The 17,967-nt window shown below is 43.0% G+C and overlaps 1 protein-coding gene across 4 annotated transcripts in view; it reads left to right on the forward strand.

Moving 5' to 3' along the window:
• Positions 1-17,967, forward strand: part of LOC111874882 (protein O-mannosyl-transferase TMTC1) — a 339,223-nt gene that overhangs the window by 44,849 nt on the left and 276,407 nt on the right. For 2 of the 4 annotated variants that reach the window (XM_023870740.2, XM_033755642.1), the window contains exon 1: positions 16,190-17,284. The exons of 1 other annotated variant lie outside the window; for it this stretch is intronic. In XM_023870740.2, the coding sequence (XP_023726508.1) occupies positions 16,932-17,284 (353 nt within the window). In that variant the 5' untranslated portion in view covers positions 16,190-16,931. Of the gene's footprint in view, positions 1-16,189; positions 17,285-17,967 lie in introns of those variants that run through there. One more of the 4 variants, XM_033755643.1, reaches the window with a different exon arrangement.

Consider the following 17,967-nt stretch of genomic DNA (forward strand, 5'->3'; position numbering starts at 1 on the left):
TGTGAGCTAGACACGTGAGTAAACAAAAGCCGAGAAGATGTACATGAAATGGTGGCCTCCGAGTGGTTACCCGCTGGAAGGCCATTTGCCTCGAGCGAAATCTTCTTGGTTCAATTTCGGCCGTGACAGTGAATGTACTGATTGGAGGGGTTAATGTGATTACCTCGGCCCCTCGAGGCAGAGGTCAAGATAATATCTTAAATTAGGCCACGACCGCTTCCATACACATACTCTCCAATTCGTTACTGATGTATTATCCTACCATTCGATTCTATACAGAATGTCCAAGGAGAAAAGGTCAACATTCTGGGAGGTTACAGTATTGGCCATTCTAAAAAAAAATTGTACGTGTGTCCTATTCCGAACGATTTCCGAGACAGAGCTGTTTCACTGTGCAGTACTTTGAATTTGGCGCCCAATATTGTTCTTCCTTCCCCCATGTGATTCGGCGTGAAACGTCAGTTGGTCGTTGTGACTGTTGATAGTGGCATTATAGGAGTGTTGTGAAAATGCCGCACATCTTCACAAATGCCAAATATGCCGTCCCCACACGAGTTTAATAGTGCATTGACGCTGACGGGGGAATTTTCTAAAATGTATTATGCTAGGTAAACTGTACAAACTTTGTCACTTTAACGATAAATACCGGTGTTAGAAACAGTACGTAATATCTGTTTATTATCAAAAATTTTGGAACTGTACGGTGAAATAGCTCTATCTCGGAAACCGTTAGAATGGGACACATATATGTATCCCTTTTTTTAGAATGACCGATAATATGACCTCCCAGAATATTGACCTTTCTTCCTGGGACAACCTTTATAATCTAAGGTGCTGATAGCGTTGTCAAATAAGCATAAAATAGCAATAAATTTGTGATTTATGATGAAACTCAGTATTTTTATGAAAGGCGTAAATGTTAGGTTCCATAGTTTCAGTGCACGAATAGGGTGGGACAAACATGAAACTGGTGAGCGTCCATGTTTTATATCGGACGTATAATAGATGAAGTGTATAGGAAAAGAACATATTAAAATGATATAAACCGATTTAACGGCACAACTGGATTGAGTCAATTTGTGGATGTCAGGTTTCGCCGTGCTGAAACTTCGAGGTAAATTTTGAAAAAGGTTCCATAAATGAAGAACATTAAGATTTTCATAAATTTTATTTTGGAGACTGTTAGAAAGCAGCGCATCATGTCCCATATGCGGATAGCGTTTAGTGTTTCTTCTCTCCTAGTGACTACTTGAATCTGTAATGGACCGAATAGAGTTTCTAGCGGGGCACGCGTTAAAGTAGTTGGTTGAGGCAATGTGCCTGTGTTCGATTCCGAATGAGGTCTTTGGATTTTTCAATTGACGTAATTCTTCCAGCCACACTATGGCCCTGGTGTCGACTCAGCCTCTAACAGAAATGAGTACCAGGAATCTTCCTGGGCGGGTAAAGGACGGCCGGTGCGTAAGGCTGACAACCCCACCGTCATCTTTGAGCCGATTGTCTAGAAAATGTGGGAGGCTCAACGTCTCACAACCCTATGGAACTTCACGGCCTGTTACAGTGATAGCTTTAGCTTTCCTCACCGTCATCTGTGAACCGACTGTCTAGAAAATGTGGGAGCCTCGACATCTCACAACCCTATGTGCCTCCACGACCTGTTACAAGGATAGCTTTACCTTTATTTACCTTAATTGGAAAGGATTTGGAAGGAAGTGTCCCTGGGATGATAGCCGTGATATCCCTGGGGGAAAATCACAAATAACATGTTAGGGTATTAGTGTCCCTAAGAAGATTCGAACCGAGAACTACCCGAAAACGATTCAAGCCAGCTCGGTCCATGAGATTGGTCTCAATTCAGTGCTACATTCGTGTTGCGTATATCGTGAGGAATGCTGCAAACAATGGCATAACCGTACAGTATATTTGCCAGAAGCTATTGAATCGATTTGGTAACGACGTTTATACGATATAGGATGTGCGTTTCTCCGACGAGACACGAGTCAATATATGTTTATATCGACAGTCGTAATGTTCAGGTAAACGCGATGCATCGTTTCGAGAGTTCGGATATTTTAGTTTTTACGATTATTTTTACGACTGAATCGTAAAATGGCGTGTTCGTACCTATGGGCAAGTAACTAACGCTGCCTGGCGGTAAGTTAGAAAACTGTGAGGAATAATGACAACATTACTGTTAGCATTTAGTGCAAATGTCTCATTAGCCTTTATATCGCTTTTTTTTTATTTAAATAATTCACTCTCATTTATGTTGCACCACGTACATGATGTATCACTGTTCCCATCTCTTTCCTCTAGACCATATATTTCGTCATAGTTTTCCTCTCCTCTCCGCTCTACTCGGAATCCAAGAATAAATGTAGAAAGCATCTGAGAACATAACGATTTATACGACTATGAGGGGAAGTTTGAGGCATTGTCTTCTGAAATTTTACTCCCCTCAGCCTGGCCGAAATTTACCGACGTTTCAGGGAAATATACTGTCGCAAGTTCACAGTCAAACCGTAAGCCATACAAGCAAATAATGAAGTGGTATGCAGCGAAGATGGTAGAAGTTTTCTCCACCGAAACGCCGGTAAACTTCTACTATACTGCACTGTGGTTATATCCTAGAACAGTGTTCCGCAACATTTTTCTACTCGGCGGCACACCATGAAGTATCCATGACTCAGCACGGCACACCAAAATATTGTTCCCCTCAAAAACGCATGGTATCAGACAATTAATATAAATACCTATCGTGATCAACTTATAATTATATTGTTATTATCATTAAACAGAAATGGACTCATGAAATTTATTAACAATTAATGAACTTTAATTCACTGTAGAGTGCAGAAAATACACTTCTATTACTCTTAAAGTAAATACAGTAATTCTACTCACACCCTCAATGTGATACTTGCGCCTGCGTAGCTCCAGACAGGCGACATCCGTGGTGGAATCGTTGACAACGCAAGTCTCATTTCTTCATCGATGGATTTGAGCCGCTCCCTCTTTGATGTCTTAATTTCAGTTAACGTCGAGAAGCCCAGTTCACACAAATATGTAGTTGAAAATGGCAATAACACATTAACTGCCATCTCGGAGATAGCCGGGTATCCACTCCCTATTGCCAACCAAAACGTATCCAAAGGCACATCGAGAAGTTGTAGTTTTAATGTTCTGTCTGCTTTTACACGTGCGAGTTCCTCTTGTATATTAACCGGAACATGTTCTGAATTCACAACAAATGGATCGCGAACCCAGTCGAAATCTTGTACACTCTCTCCAAAATATTTATTGAATTTCTGCTGCAGTATTTCTAAATGTTCTTTAATTGTGTCCATCACCACTTTATTGCCGTCAGCAAGTGGCCATACAGTCGGGGACATCTCAAACGACCCATCTGTAATTCTCTAACTAGCAACCAAAATTTGCGAACTACTTCAGAGCACAGCTGTGATAGAACTGAAAAAAATTGTAAAACGCGGGATCTCTACACTTCAAAAAGAAAAAGTGACACTATACCGACTTTCTTTTTAAATATTTATAATTTTAAATTAAGTCCAACAATCGGTGGGTGTATCGTTACAGGAAGAAAGTCATAAAGTTGAAGAAGCTGTAAGTTCTAACAAACAGGGGCAAATACCCAAAAAGCGTTACAAAAGACAGGGAAACCCTTGCTAGTCCCTGAAATTTTCGGGAAACGTACATACACAGAACATGCGGCGAGCATATCAAAGAAGCTGCGTAGATGCGAGAAAAATAAAAATAAATCAATAATAATACAATGATATAACAATTGTGAGTAAATAATTTACGTTTAATTTCTTGGAATAAAATATTACTGTACATAAAAATCACAGTATGTAATAAAGAATGAACAAGCATCATCTTGTTTAATCAGTACAGTAGGTGAGAATAAAATACAAGCATATGAACACGCTAACAGGGATAAAATAAAATGAATAATATTCGGCAATTAATTTCTTATAATAGCTAAAATTTCGCGTCACACTTTTCACCTTTTGACGGCACACCAGTGTGCCTGAGCACACCGGTTGCGGAACACTGTCCTAAAATACTGTATTCTTTATTTTCCCTTGAGAATCTTGTATCTCACAAGCATGCTTTGTATATCTCAGCATTATGTACCTGAGAAAATAACGGAAATTTTCAGTCATGAAAATCAGTACTCCGGCCAGGATTAACGCTTGAGTCAGCCTTTTCGGTATTATATTGTCACGTGTAAGGGTGACTTATAAAACGAAGTTTGGATTGGTGATTGGATTTATTGATCACTCCTTGTAAAATTATTCGAAATCAGATCTTCAGCCGAACGTTCTTCCATGGCACCGTAGGCCTCTCACACTGTCGATGGTCTTCTGAATCAGGTTTCCTCTTATATCATGTCAGGGCGGACTGACAGAGGAAATATCTTTCAATCTATTGTCCAAGGAAGCGTCTGTTTATCACAAAGCGAAGGGTTGGTTCCCAAGAATCTTTCTTCACGGAAACATGTTTACCGAGTCGTTGCTTAGCAATGGGCGTATGCGTCACAATATTTATACAATTATGTTTATCTAATAAAAGAGTAATCGGGTTTCCCATGTCTAAATACGTGTTTTTATATTCAGAAACTGTCGTCTTGAATATGAACCGGGATAGCTCAGTCGGTATAGCGAGGAGCTGCGGGCTGGGCGACAGGTTTTGATTCCCGGCGGAGGAAAGTAATTTTTCTCCACTCCACAGCGTTCAAACCTGCCTATCCAACGGGAACCGAGTCTCTTTCTCTGGGGGTTAAAACGGCCTGGGCGTGAAGCTGATTACTCACCTCCATCTAGAGTCGAGGTCAAGGATGGTGGAGCTGTATCTCAACTTCCCAACACGTCTTCATGGCGTGGTGCTTAATTAAGGACAGGGAATTTTCCCTTACATCCTTGATATCACACATCTCTGTATCATCAGTTCATATCATAGTTCTTTTATATTCCGTCAGTATTGGTTAAGCTGCGGACTACAGTGGCTGCGCGGTCTAAGGCGTGGACTGTCATCGGTCGCTCGAATGCTTTGGTCGTGGTTTCGATTCCCAATCGAGGCATGGATGTCTCGGTGTTTTTATTCTGTGTTTATATTGTCCTGTGTGTAGGAGCGGCTTTGCGACGGGCTGATCCCCCGTCCAAAGAGTCCTGCCTACTGTGTAAAAATATCAAGTAAATGAGAAGGAGGCCAAGATTCAACAAAGGGCTGTAGTCATAGATATACAGGGTGTTTCTATAAGTTTATGCTTTGCCACTATTTATGTCGCCAAGAATTTCATTTATTCGCTTGTTTTATTTTACATTGCTGTGAGCTGCTCAGACCGTGTAACCACGAAGTCATTCATAGTAGGAATTTTGCTTTGAAGAAGTAATCATACGTACTTTGTGTCGTATTTGGAATGAAGTTTTAAATAAGCAACCAGGTCTCTTTGCCGGAACATAAATCTACTCCTGAATGAGGAAGGCTTGAGGGCCGGCAGCTAGTGCCACCACTCGATCCTACTATAAACTAACGTCATAAAGAAAAGACAGTTGCACGGAGCGTAAGGGGCCGTGGAAGAATAAAAAGGAATAGGAAATGTAGCTGTAATGATGTTGCTCTTCTCTCCACTCACGTGAAAATATATTTTCCAACGAAAGACAGCGCCAGAGGCAACTAAAACGTCCGTTTTATAATGCAGAATAACTAAATTTATCTGCTGTCATTTCAGCTGCGAGTAAATAGATTTTTTTGTATAGTTGAGTGCTCTGCTATTCTATTGCACTGCAATGTAAGGAGCAAGGAAAGAGGTTCACGAGGAAAATAAAGAGGGAGAGCAGAATACATTCTCGGCTTTCTGTCACGTTGACTATTGCCCGACAGAATTAATTAAACATTCGAATATATGTGTACCTTGATTTGCATGGCAGTTGTGTTCCTGGAAATTGCTACGCAGATCGGGAATTATTTTCAACAGAATGGGTCGATTTTTAATGGGAAATCTGGTGAATGTAATGCTTTTTATTAGCCCACTTTCCTTATTTTGAGAGAAAAGAAAATAAAATTACGTGTCCTTGTATGTATCCTCCCAAGAACTTTTGAATGCCTAAACCAATCTTTATGAAACTTGGTATGTATATAATGGCAACTGAGCCCATCTCAATGGCGTACTTCTTAAATCCCTCCCATCAGTCTCTGTGTGTGTGTGTGTGTATACCCCCCATCGTTACTAGGTAGCAACTCTGTAAACACATTCCCGCGGCAACGAAGACAGGCAACAATAGAAGAATTGTTGGAGGCGTCCTTTTCTGTGCAGTTCATATTGTACCAATTAAAAGTATGAGATTGATTCTCCCCATAATTCCTCTTATTTAGTAGCCAGTCAGTCAACGAACTGAAATGACGCAATTTCGGGTTGTCATAGCAATGAGATGTAAGTTAGTAACATATTTTAAGAACGTAAGTTATATAGGAGATAATGAAAAAGCAAGCAGTCTTCTCTTTGCAGGTATCGTGACTGTACAACATAGACTGAGGGTGTTCGAGAACAGGGTGTTGAGGAGAATATTTGGACTGAAGAGAGATGAAGTGACAGGAGGTAGGAGAAAACTGCATAATGAGCAGCTTCATAACTTGTACTCTTCTCCAAGTATAATTAGAACGATGAAGTCAAGAAGGACTAGATGGACAGGGCATGTAGCACGAATGATGAAGAAGAGGAATGCATATAGGAAATTGGTGGGAAAGCCAGAAAGAAAGAGACCACTAGGAAGACATAGGCGTAGGTGGGTGGGTAATTTTAAGATGGATTTTAGGTAGGATGGGGAGATATGAATTAAATTGATTGGCTCAGGATAGGGACCAGTGGAGGGCTCTTGTGAATACGGTAATGAACCTTCGGGTTCCATAAAATGCTGGTAAGTTCTTGAGTGGTTGCACAATTGGCGGTTTGTCAAGAAGGGCTCAGCTCCAAGTGTAAGTGATATCGCGTTGAAATGAACAGAAAATAGTTCTTACGATGCCGAAATGAGAAAGAAGTTGTTGCAAAATAATTCAACCCTAAAATTCAGCAGTAGATTGTAACCACCCTTCGTCCTCTGCCTCTTTCTCTTTGTCATCGTGTGTATTTCCTCCTCTTGTCTTCTTGCAAATAGAAATCCCTTATTCTCGGGTCTTTCGTCTACTCAAATAACAGAATCCCCCCCCTCCGCCCCGTTTCCATATAGTAACATAACGAACCCGAAACCTGAGCGCTTCCTGTTTCCTACCAGAACATGGGGCGTCTGGTTTCCCACGACTCACACAAGGGAATGTCAAAAAGGGGAAATTATGTCATCACCTAGTGATGATGAGGCAAATTAATATTTCCTCTGACGTATATTCTGTACAGCAATTTCCTGGCTTACAACTCTAATGCTTTCCTGAAAATATTATGCCGAATGTTACGTCCCCAACAGACTTACGTGCTATAAATTAAGGTACGTTTAAGGACCTTAGAGAAAGAAATATATACCCTACTTTCTTTTGGCTACAAATTAACAGTTTGAGAGCCAACGAGTATTATGAACATTTTAGAGGTTTGAAACAACCAGTGAGCTGGACATGGCATGTAGCACGAATGGGGAGAAGAGCGATGCATAGTTGGAAAGCCAGAAGGAAAGAGACCACTATCAAGAAAAAGATGTAAGTGATTTGATAATATTAAAATTGACCTTAGATAGGTTGGGGTGGTATGGACTGGATTGATCTGGCTCAGGATAGGGAGCAGTGGAGGGCTCTTGCGAACATGGTAATATTCCTTTGGATCCCATAAGATGCAGAGAAGTTCTTGAGTGGCTGAGCGACTGGCGGCTTCTCGAGAAGGACTCAGCTCCATGGAGTTAGTGAATTACTCCAGAAAATACTGTACGTGGCATGCAGAGGCCTGAACCTTTTCAGGCTGTCTTGGATTACATCATGGTGTGGGTAATTATTTCTTTTTCGGGGCCCGGAATACGTAAAAGTAAAAGAGAAGTGTAGTTGTCCCAGTGTTTAATTAAACACAACGCTATGAAGATGTATGACATAGTGGAGATTTATCTCCATGCATTCTTAACCTCGGCACTAGATGAAGGTAGGATGTGCCATAGCTCAAGCGGTTAGTCGCCGGCTTCCTACGTCGGCGGTCTGGGTTCGATCCCAGGTCAAATCATGTTGGATTTATTGTGCACAAAGTGGCACTTGGGGCAGGTTTTCTCCGAGTACTTCGGTTTCTCCTGCCAGTTCTTTTTCCACCAAATGCTCCACACTCATCTACCATCCGGACCTGGTACAATAGACCAATTAGTGGCCGACGTACCAAGTGGACTCAGTCTCACCCCACCTCACGAAAAAAAAAAGAAAAAAAAAAGAGGTACGTGGCCCGAGGATGGCATTTCTAGACAGGAATGGACTAGGGGCGAACCAATAGGAGCGGTGTAAACTGAGTGAGAGCGTGTGGCACTGAGAGGACCGGGGTTGGTGTTGTTTCTGCCTACAGAAGCGATGTTACAGTGTAGCATACCTATAGCTCTGTTCTAGCTTTTGATATTTAAGTGCTATTGCAATTAATTATTTCAGAGGTAACAAGCGAATAAAAATCCACTTCCTGGCACAGGCCGGTTCCCTTCAGCCGACGTTGCAGGTCGCCTGTCTCTCTCTTTTTCAGAGAGAAACCACAACCCTCCTTTACACGACAGGAAAGAGAACGCCCACGATAGAAGTGAAAAGTGAAAGCGTTCCTGTGCTTAATTAAACGTCACATCGTAATGACGAATCTGGGGAGGAGGTATAGCTCCATGCATTCTTAACCTCTGCATTAGTTTAGAGGTGAGTGTTCAGGTTAACACCCCGGCCGCTTTACCCCCTGAGAAAGAGTCCTCGATAGGATGTTTGGCGGACCCTAGAGCCGGTCTTGACGACGTATAGGAGTGAAAATTCTTACCCCCATCGTGATTTGAACTCCGACCCCTCGGTCGTCTAGCCTGTAGCCAGTCGCTATACCGACTACGCTATCCCGGCTCCTGTAGTGTAGGTGGACTCCACATTTTCGAGACTAAAATAAAATTGCCTGTTAGTTTAAAATAAAACGATTTATATACATAAGTAATACTGATAAATCGCAGAATGTATATGACCGAAATATATTTAGTTCGATTTGTCCCTGTTGTGTTTTCAGAGCGAATATTCGTGTACCAGTGAACTTTCACGATAAATGTTTCTAACCTTCACGGTTCTCTCTTGTAAATCATCGTATGACAGGGGTTTCGTCTGGCCCCGGAGTGTGTTCATTCTCACGACCCTACAGATGCACTAGCAAGAGAAAAGTTATGTTCCGCGGTTACGTGGAGACTGTGAGATAACGTGCATGGTGCCGCATTCTAAAGCCTCTGGTTTGACCCCCAGGCATCGTTCCATTCCATTTCACGGTGTTTTATGGGCTTCGGAACGATTTCCACAGAACTGTTTGTATGATAAAGTAAGATAAGGAGAGGCAGATAAATGAGACTGTAGGATAGGAAAGAATAACATTTTTGGTTGCTACGCAGCCCACTAGGATTCCTCGAATTTGTATGTAGACGAAGTCAACAGTAGTCTATATACTTATTGTTCCTGGCGGGATTCAAATCCTTCGCATATTTTTTCATAGTCGACGAGTTAAGTAATCAGGAAGCTGCAGAAATATGTGGCAAGCTGAGGTTCGTCTGTTCGGCAGAGATTTAGTTCCGGCGCCCAACTGTGTCGCCTCGAAACTGTATTGGCCATCACTCACATGCTGGCCATGAGCTTTGAAAGATACGTATTTTATTTGCAAGGACTCTACCGTTAGGTAGGCCGCATACCGGCATGCGACAGGACATGTAACAGTCAAGACACGATGTCTGCATAATGACGTAAAAATAGGTGCCCAACTAAAACGATTGATATTACCAAAACTACCTAACACTGGCCTTAGTCATTACGTCAGCATCATGATGATCATAACTCAGACCTGAATGAGGCGGTTTTCATAATCTCATTCGTTTCAACTGTGCTCCTAAAGGCCGCGCCATAGCTCAAACGGTTAATCGCTGGCTTTCCACCGCCGCTGCTTGGTTTCGATCCTGGGTCTGGTGAAGTGGGATTTGTGGCGGACAAAGTAGCGCTGGGGCGGGTTTTCTCCGAGTACTTCGGTTTTCCCTGCCAATCTTCATTCCACCAAATTCTCCATGATCATAATCACCCGGGGCAGGATACAATAGGCCAATCAGTGGCCGCCGTGCCGAGTGCACCCAGCTGGACTCCACCCCCCGCTAAATGAATTAAAAAAACTGTGCTCCTTTTTTTGCATGATGTCACAGACATCGTGCCTTGACTGTTACATATCTTGACGCATGCCGGTGTGCGGCCTACCGTAGACATGCTGGTGTATACTCCGGGAGCTGCGATCTTTCAACTGCGCTCTTCGAAGTCTGGAGTTGAATTAATTGTATGGCAACAGTGCTACATTCTTCCACTCGAACTGGAGCTTGCTGCGTTGCATGCAGGAGTAACCAGGGATCATTGAATCGCGGCTCAATTATGGTGTACGTGTATGTAACGACGCCGGCTTAGCTCTATAGCGTCGAAATTAAGGACGATTATCTGTCGAACCACGGTACGAAGTTTAATTGCTAATAGGTGGCATATTTTGAGCGTTACTTCATGCAGGCTGAATGGACAGACACACAGATATATATGTACAATAATAGAGGCTTTTCGAATTTTATTTTCGTCAACTCGGCTAAAAATTTATATTGAGAAGTGGGCAGCAAAAAAGAAGCATGATATTTGAAATGGGGCCGCTCAGAGTTAACGGAAAACGAGGCGTGTTGAAATTGGTATCATGAGAGTTCATATTAATGACAGAACTAGGGTTTAGACAGAGGGCTAATTCATGTTACACCGCCACGCCTTTGTTTTTGTATGGAAAGAGCAAAGTTAATTGTCACTTTGGGACTTCTTTTTGTTGTTGTTCGTAATGGAAGCAGATCAGCAGTTAAGATAATATACATTGTTAATAAGGGGGCCGCAATAGCACGAGGTCGCTTGTAGGTTTGCCGTATTTGTAAATACACATTCTTCAAAATAATAAGAGTTCTGGGTAAAATAAAGTTGTCTCTGTGCTTAACTAATTAAGCACTACGCCATGAAGGAGTATGGGCGAGTGGATGTATAGATCCACATTTTCTTTACCTGGGCACTAGTTGGAAATGAATGGTCAGCTTCACACCCCTGCCGCTTTACCCCCGAGGAAAGAACCCCCGGTACCCATTGGATAGGAGGTTGGGTGGACCCCAGAGCCAGTCTGGACGACATGGAGAAGAGAAAATTCTTTACCTTACCGGGATTCGAACTCCTACTCTCGGTCATCCAGCCTGTAACAAGTCGCTATACAGAATACACTATCCAGGATCCTTGGTACAAAACGCATTTGTATGATGGCGCGAGTGTGATTTTGATCAATTTCATATGAATCAGATAACAATATTGTTAGAAAATGTGTCATCTGTGGTTATACAGTGTGCACAAAAAAAAATCAGTACTGAAACTCACGCATTTCGAACGCGCATGTGCGTTTGTTGACGGGGCATAGCTCCAGCCGCATGTGTTCCCAGTAGTGAAAATAAAATTGTGTTGTGCAGTTGTTCGAAATGGGTCTCTTGACGGAGGAAAAAGTATTCATAGTTGAGTATTATTTCCGCTCATACGGAAGTGGTCGCCAGACAGCTCGCTTCCTTGGTTTTGAGCGGCCAGATGTTATCGTCCAGAAGCCGCTACACAGCACACGGTATATTAGGCCCCTATTTCATTGAGGATGAGGAAGGCAAGGCTCTTACCGTTACCCAAGAACGCTATAGGGACATGGTGAACGGACCATTTCTTCAGGATTTGAGAATGTTCTGTCGTGCAAGGGGCCTTCACATGAATAGGCAGTGGTATCAACAGGACGTCTTTTCATTTCAGTACTTTATAACTTTGGCGCATACTGTATTACCACGCTTTCATTGTCTTTTCTCTTGGTCGTCGAGTGTTTGTGATCCGGTATAGCTCAGTCGGTACAGTGACGGGGTGCGGCACTGACAGCCGAAGCAAGAGGTTCTTCTGTCCTCCACGTCGTCCGGAACGGCTATGGAGCCTACCCAGCCTCCTATCCAATGGGTACCGGGAGCTCTTCCCCCGAGGGTAAAGCGGCCAGGGCGTGAAGCTAACCACTCACGTCCATCTGTTGCTACCATAATCTTAATTATACGTCATTTTACGTGTTATACTCCCCAGTATTTTTATAAGATATACTGAACGTGTTGGCTTGCTTGTTGTCAGAGTTATGAGTGAAGATTACTGTCTTTCGGGATATGACGCCTTGCAGTGCGATATAAGCCCAACATTTCGGAGAAAAATACTGCCTCGTTTTTCTGATTCTGAAATTAAGCTATCGAGTAAGCAGTAAGAAGCTTGGGGACTCTTCCTCGGAGTAAGTCGCAGGACATCACGGGTAAGAGTGGCAGAAAGAGAATGTCAGAGACAGGGGTGAAAATTTATCAATTTGTAGGCTTCGTGGTAGAAGACGGAAGCAGCAGATCCCTCCGAAACGTCAGTAACGATCTACCAGATTCCACTGCGTCACATTCTGAAATGAAATAATCTTCCAAGATCGCTAAGCCTTGTATCTGATTGGTACTGGGAAACTGTTCCATGGGAGTCAAATGTCCGGGGTTTGAAGGCAGCCACTCGCCTTCATTTAAATCGGAGCTTGAAAAATTCTTGGGGTCTATATCTCCACCCCACCATACGTCTTCATCGCCTGATGCTAGTCTTGAACAGGGAATTTATGTCTTACCGTTGGATGGCGCATGTGTCACTATAAGAAACTGAATTGTGAACTTAAACTGTTCGACCAAGGCGTGAGGTCGTGGCAATAGTTTTTTAGTTTCTTGTTGTGGGGTGAAACTGAGATCACTTGGTACGTCGCCACTGTTTGGCCTGTTATACCAGTCCCAGATGATAGATGGTGGTGATTGTGCAGCAGTTGGTGGAATGAAAATTGCAGGGGAAACCGAAGTACTCGGAGAAAACCTGCCCCAGTGCCACTTTGTCCACAACAAATCCCACATGACTTCACCCGCGCTCGAATCCGGGCCGCCGCGGTTGGGAGCTACGGCACGGACTACGTTTTACCTTACTGCTTGGCGTTATATTGAGTGGTCTACTGTAAGCGTCGTTAAATAACAAATGAAGGTGTGGATTGAAACGTATGTGATGGATGAAAATTTAAAGAGTCAATATGAAATCATGCGTGTTGAGTGTATGTAACGTTGTTATGTAAAGTTTGGATTGAATTATAGCAGAAGTTTGTAGTGATTGAAACATGGGGATTGATTTTGAAATTCAGCGGTTTCAGAATTGAACACTCGAGTCTGATGAAATGTGATATGTGCTGAAAATTGAACATTTGTGCTTGGCGGGGCTGCTGCTCGTCGATATGATGATTCTGAACTGTTCAGAATAGGGTGTCATGACTTAATTTGTGGTGAACACCAGAACCGGTATGAAAATATTCTGAATTAAAAATTACAGATCTTGAAATAACTCTACATGGTGGACAGTGATGGGTGGCGAAATAAAAAATTTGTAAGCAGAAGGTGTTGGTGTGCGCGAAGGTACAGTTTAATCTGTTATTGGAGAAATCTCATTTTAAGTTTAAGCCTGATTGTATGGACGATTACAAAATTACAAGTTTTCTCAGAGCAGATCGTGGGACACCCTTAGCCATTTTCTAAAGGAATATAAATATAAGATAAAATAGGTAAAATTAAAGCTATCCCTGTAGCAGACCTTGGAGGCCCATAGAGTTCTGAGACGTCGAGGCTCCAACATTTTCTAGACTATCGGTTCACAGATACCTGTGAGGTTATCAGTCTTATGCGCCGGCCGTCCTTTACCCCCAGGAAAATACCTGGTACTCATTTCTGGTAAAGGTTGAGTCGACCACAGGACCATAGTGCGACTGGAACGATTAGGGCAATTGAAAACTCTAATGATCTCATCGGGATTCGAACCAGCGATCTCCCGGCTTGTAGCGTAGTGCCTCAACCAACTACGCTACTGCGGTCCCTTGTAAGGAAAATGTTCTCTCCGGAAATAAATTAGTTTCTACCTTTTGAGGGAGCTTGGATAGCTCAGGAGGTATATCGACGGGATACGGGCTGGACGACAGAGGAATGGGAGTTCTACTGTCAGTAGGTGAAGATGTTTTTTGTCTTCTCCATACCGTCCAGATGAGTTTTGAGACCCACCCAACACCCTGCGTAGTTGATATCGGGAGTCTGTTTCTCAGGGGGTGAAACGGCAGGTTTGAGAAGCTGACCACTCACCTCCATCTAATGCCTAGGTTAAGAATCATGGAGCTATACCTCCACTCCACCATACACCCTCATGGCTTGATGATTCATTCATAAATTGCAGAGATAACTTGTCTTTATTAATGCTACTGTCCTGGTCAGGACGTCTTGATTTATGAAACTCGGAGTTCTGCAGCCGGCATGAATTCTGCTATTAGACGTATCCTGGGTCAGTTGAACTCAATCCAGATCACCACATCCTCTTTAAGATTAATCCTATTTTACTCAGAGAGGTAGGTACTCGGTTCGAATGGCTGGGCCATTGGCTATACAAAGAGTTTTTTTGTGGTTTTCCTCAGTTCCCTCAAGCAAATACCTTGATAGTACATCGAATTCCCACGATCGCATCCTACCAGATCCATTCCAATTCATTTGGCTTTTCATCCTGCCAAGTCGCGGCGCCGTATAATAATAAAAAAGATGTATATTATTATGTAATAAGAAGACTTGTTTTAGAAAACCAATCAGAGATCAAAGGAATTCAAAGCAGAATATTACTGTCTTGTGGGATGTGACGCCGTATAGTCTGGTAGGCGTTTATTTACATTGGCTGAGGAATATACAGCTTCCATCTTTAGGGCCGAAGAGTAAGTCAGGCAAGCAACTAGGAAGGAGGTTGAGAGTACGTTCTTCCGAAACGTCGCTGAACTTCCACCGGACTACACGGCTTCATATCCCACAAGATAATACTCTCGACTGTCGCCGCTGTGAGAACCTCAAGCTCTACACAAGAATATAAGGCTTTTATTTTTCTAGTGCTGCTCCTTAGAAAAAAAGGGGGCCTCATTATTTTCGGGCCCTTAAGATTAAACACGAAGATGATGATTATGAGGAGTTCTGATTGCTAATTCCAATGATATTAGTGAAAATTCCTATAAACATATATAAGGTGTTAAATTTTGAACTTTTTATTTCTTATTAATATAATTTTTTACTTCTTTTTGCTTAGGTAGCAGAAACTGCGTTAGCGCAGTTGGTTGAGACCGTATGTTACAAGCCGGAAGGTCGCGGGTTCGATTTCTTATGAAGTCGTTAGATTTTTCAATTTACCTAACCCTTCCAGCCGCACTATGGCCCTAGGGTGGACTCAGCCACTAACAGAAATGAAAAGGAGGCCGGCGAGTAAGGCTGACAACCTCACCGCCATCTGTGAGCCTATTGTCTAGAAAATGTAGTAGCCTCGACGTCTCACACTTCTATGGGCCTCCACGGTGTGTAACAGGGATAGATTTTCCTCTTTATCTTCTTTTTGCTTAAAATCCTAGGAACTGAATGACATATCTTATTTTGTCAAAATATTTTCTTTCCTGATTTTCTTATTGGAAACATAAATGGTCGCCTTGTTTATCCGGTCTTGTACGATAATTTGAAGTCACTTGGTTGATTAGTGAAAATTGCACGTAGTTTGCTTGGAGAAACAGTAGCTTGTTAGTTACGTGTGTATATTAGCTTATGTAAAAACAATTCTTTCAACATTTACGAAGACCGTCTCCGTGTAACTCAGTGTTTAAACAGATTACATTTTCCTGTATCTTTCTACTGTGTTTTTACAACAGATTCGCGCAAACTCCCTTTCCGTTAACCGACCCTAACCCCAGAGGGCATGGTTCTTCTCTGTCTGATACCAGAGGGCATCTCTCTGCTGTACGCGTGCGCGACCTAGCGTTACGGCAATCTATAAGCCCAGCGCCCGTATTCATCTGCAAACCAGTCACAACCGCGGTGTTCGTGGAGGCGCGTTAACTAAGCGGTATCAAGTGATACAACTGACATTGTTTCCTTGGGTGATTACGTTGATATATTAGTGCAGTGAAAGTATTCTGACACGACCCTGTTACGTCAGTATTACAGCATAAAATCACGTTTAGTTCATGGGCGTGTCTAGGTTATTTTTTGTATAGCGTAATATGAATACTTAGCCATCTAATGAGTGTAGCTGCATATATGCACATCAGATTATGTGTTAGTATTGGAATAAGTGTTTCAATCTACACCCAATATCGCATACGAATGAATCAGAAACACACGTTCGAAATATTTGTGTAAATAAAATATATTTATGATTAAGAATCGGATTGTTATGAAATAGGGGGACTAAGTAATTGATATTTACAGTAGCGGGTTAATTAATGAGGGAGAGAAATAATGATTTGTAAACAGAATTCCTCAGTTTTTGTTTCCTGTTCTTCAAGTAAAGTTTATGAGGTAAAGAATTTTCTCATCTGATTCAGTGACGTATATCTTTATCCATTTCTGGGAAATAATAATAAATCAGTTCTCCTTTCCATTCGCGTGTGTTTTCTTCTCGTTTTATATAGTGAACTTGTATTGTCTTCCAAACAAAGAACGCCTGTTTCCTTTTCTCGCAAATCCATCCAGTCTCATTTTGAAGGCTTGATGATCTGTGGGTGTTACCTGAGATCGTGCGTGTGTTGATGAGGTTTCAGCAGCTCCACTTTTTGTGTTGCCATTATGAAGCTCTCCGGGGAATCATTGTTTTCACCTGGTAGCTCCCGCTGTAGTCGATCACCACGTGGGCTCCCCAAGGCACCCCTCTCCCGGTCGACTCGGCCCCGAGACAATAAAGCTAGTAACAGTAATAGCGGCAGGGTGTACGGCGTCGTGGGCGTCGTGGCGCTCAGCTGCTACCTGAACGGTCTGACGGGTGAATTCGTCCACGATGACATCCCCGCAGTCACGCAGAACAAGGATGTGTTGGGACTCAGCCCCCTGAGCCATGTGTTTCGTAATGACTTCTGGGGCACAGCCATGAGTGACGTGAACAGCCACAAGTCTTACCGGCCACTCACCACGCTTACCTTCAGGTAGGAACTTGTCATTTCACAGCCATGTGTGACGTGAACAGCCACAAGTCTTGCCGGCCACTCACCACGCTTACCTTCAGGTAGGAACTTGTCATTTCACAGCCATGTGTGACGTGAACAGCCACAAGTCTTGCCGGCCACTCACCACGCTTACCTTCAGGTAGGAACTTGTCATTTCACAGCCATGTGTGACGTGAACAGCCACAAGTCTTGCCGGCCACTCACCACGCTTACCTTCAGGTAGGAACTTGTCATTTCACAGCCATGTGTGACGTGAACAGCCACAAGTCTTGCCGGCCACTCACCACGCTTACCTTCAGGTAGGAACTTGTCATTTCACAGCCATGTGTGACGTGAACAGCCACAAGTCTTGCCGGCCACTCACCACGCTTACCTTCAGGTAGGAACTTGTCATTTCACAGCCATGTGTGACGTGAACAGCCACAAGTCTTGCCGGCCACTCACCACGCTTACCTTCAGGTAGGAACTTGTCATTTCACAGCCATGTGTGACGTGAACAGCCACAAGTCTTGCCGGCCACTCACCACGCTTACCTTCAGGTAGGAACTTGTCATTTCACAGCCATGTGTGACGTGAACAGCCACAAGTCTTGCCGGCCACTCACCACGCTCACCTTCAGGCAGGAACTTGTTATGATTAGGACAACTTCATAATAATGCGTG

Source organism: Cryptotermes secundus, unplaced genomic scaffold, assembly GCF_002891405.2.
Source record: "Cryptotermes secundus unplaced genomic scaffold, Csec_1.0 scaffold160, whole genome shotgun sequence".
NCBI lineage: Eukaryota > Metazoa > Arthropoda > Insecta > Blattodea > Kalotermitidae > Cryptotermes > Cryptotermes secundus.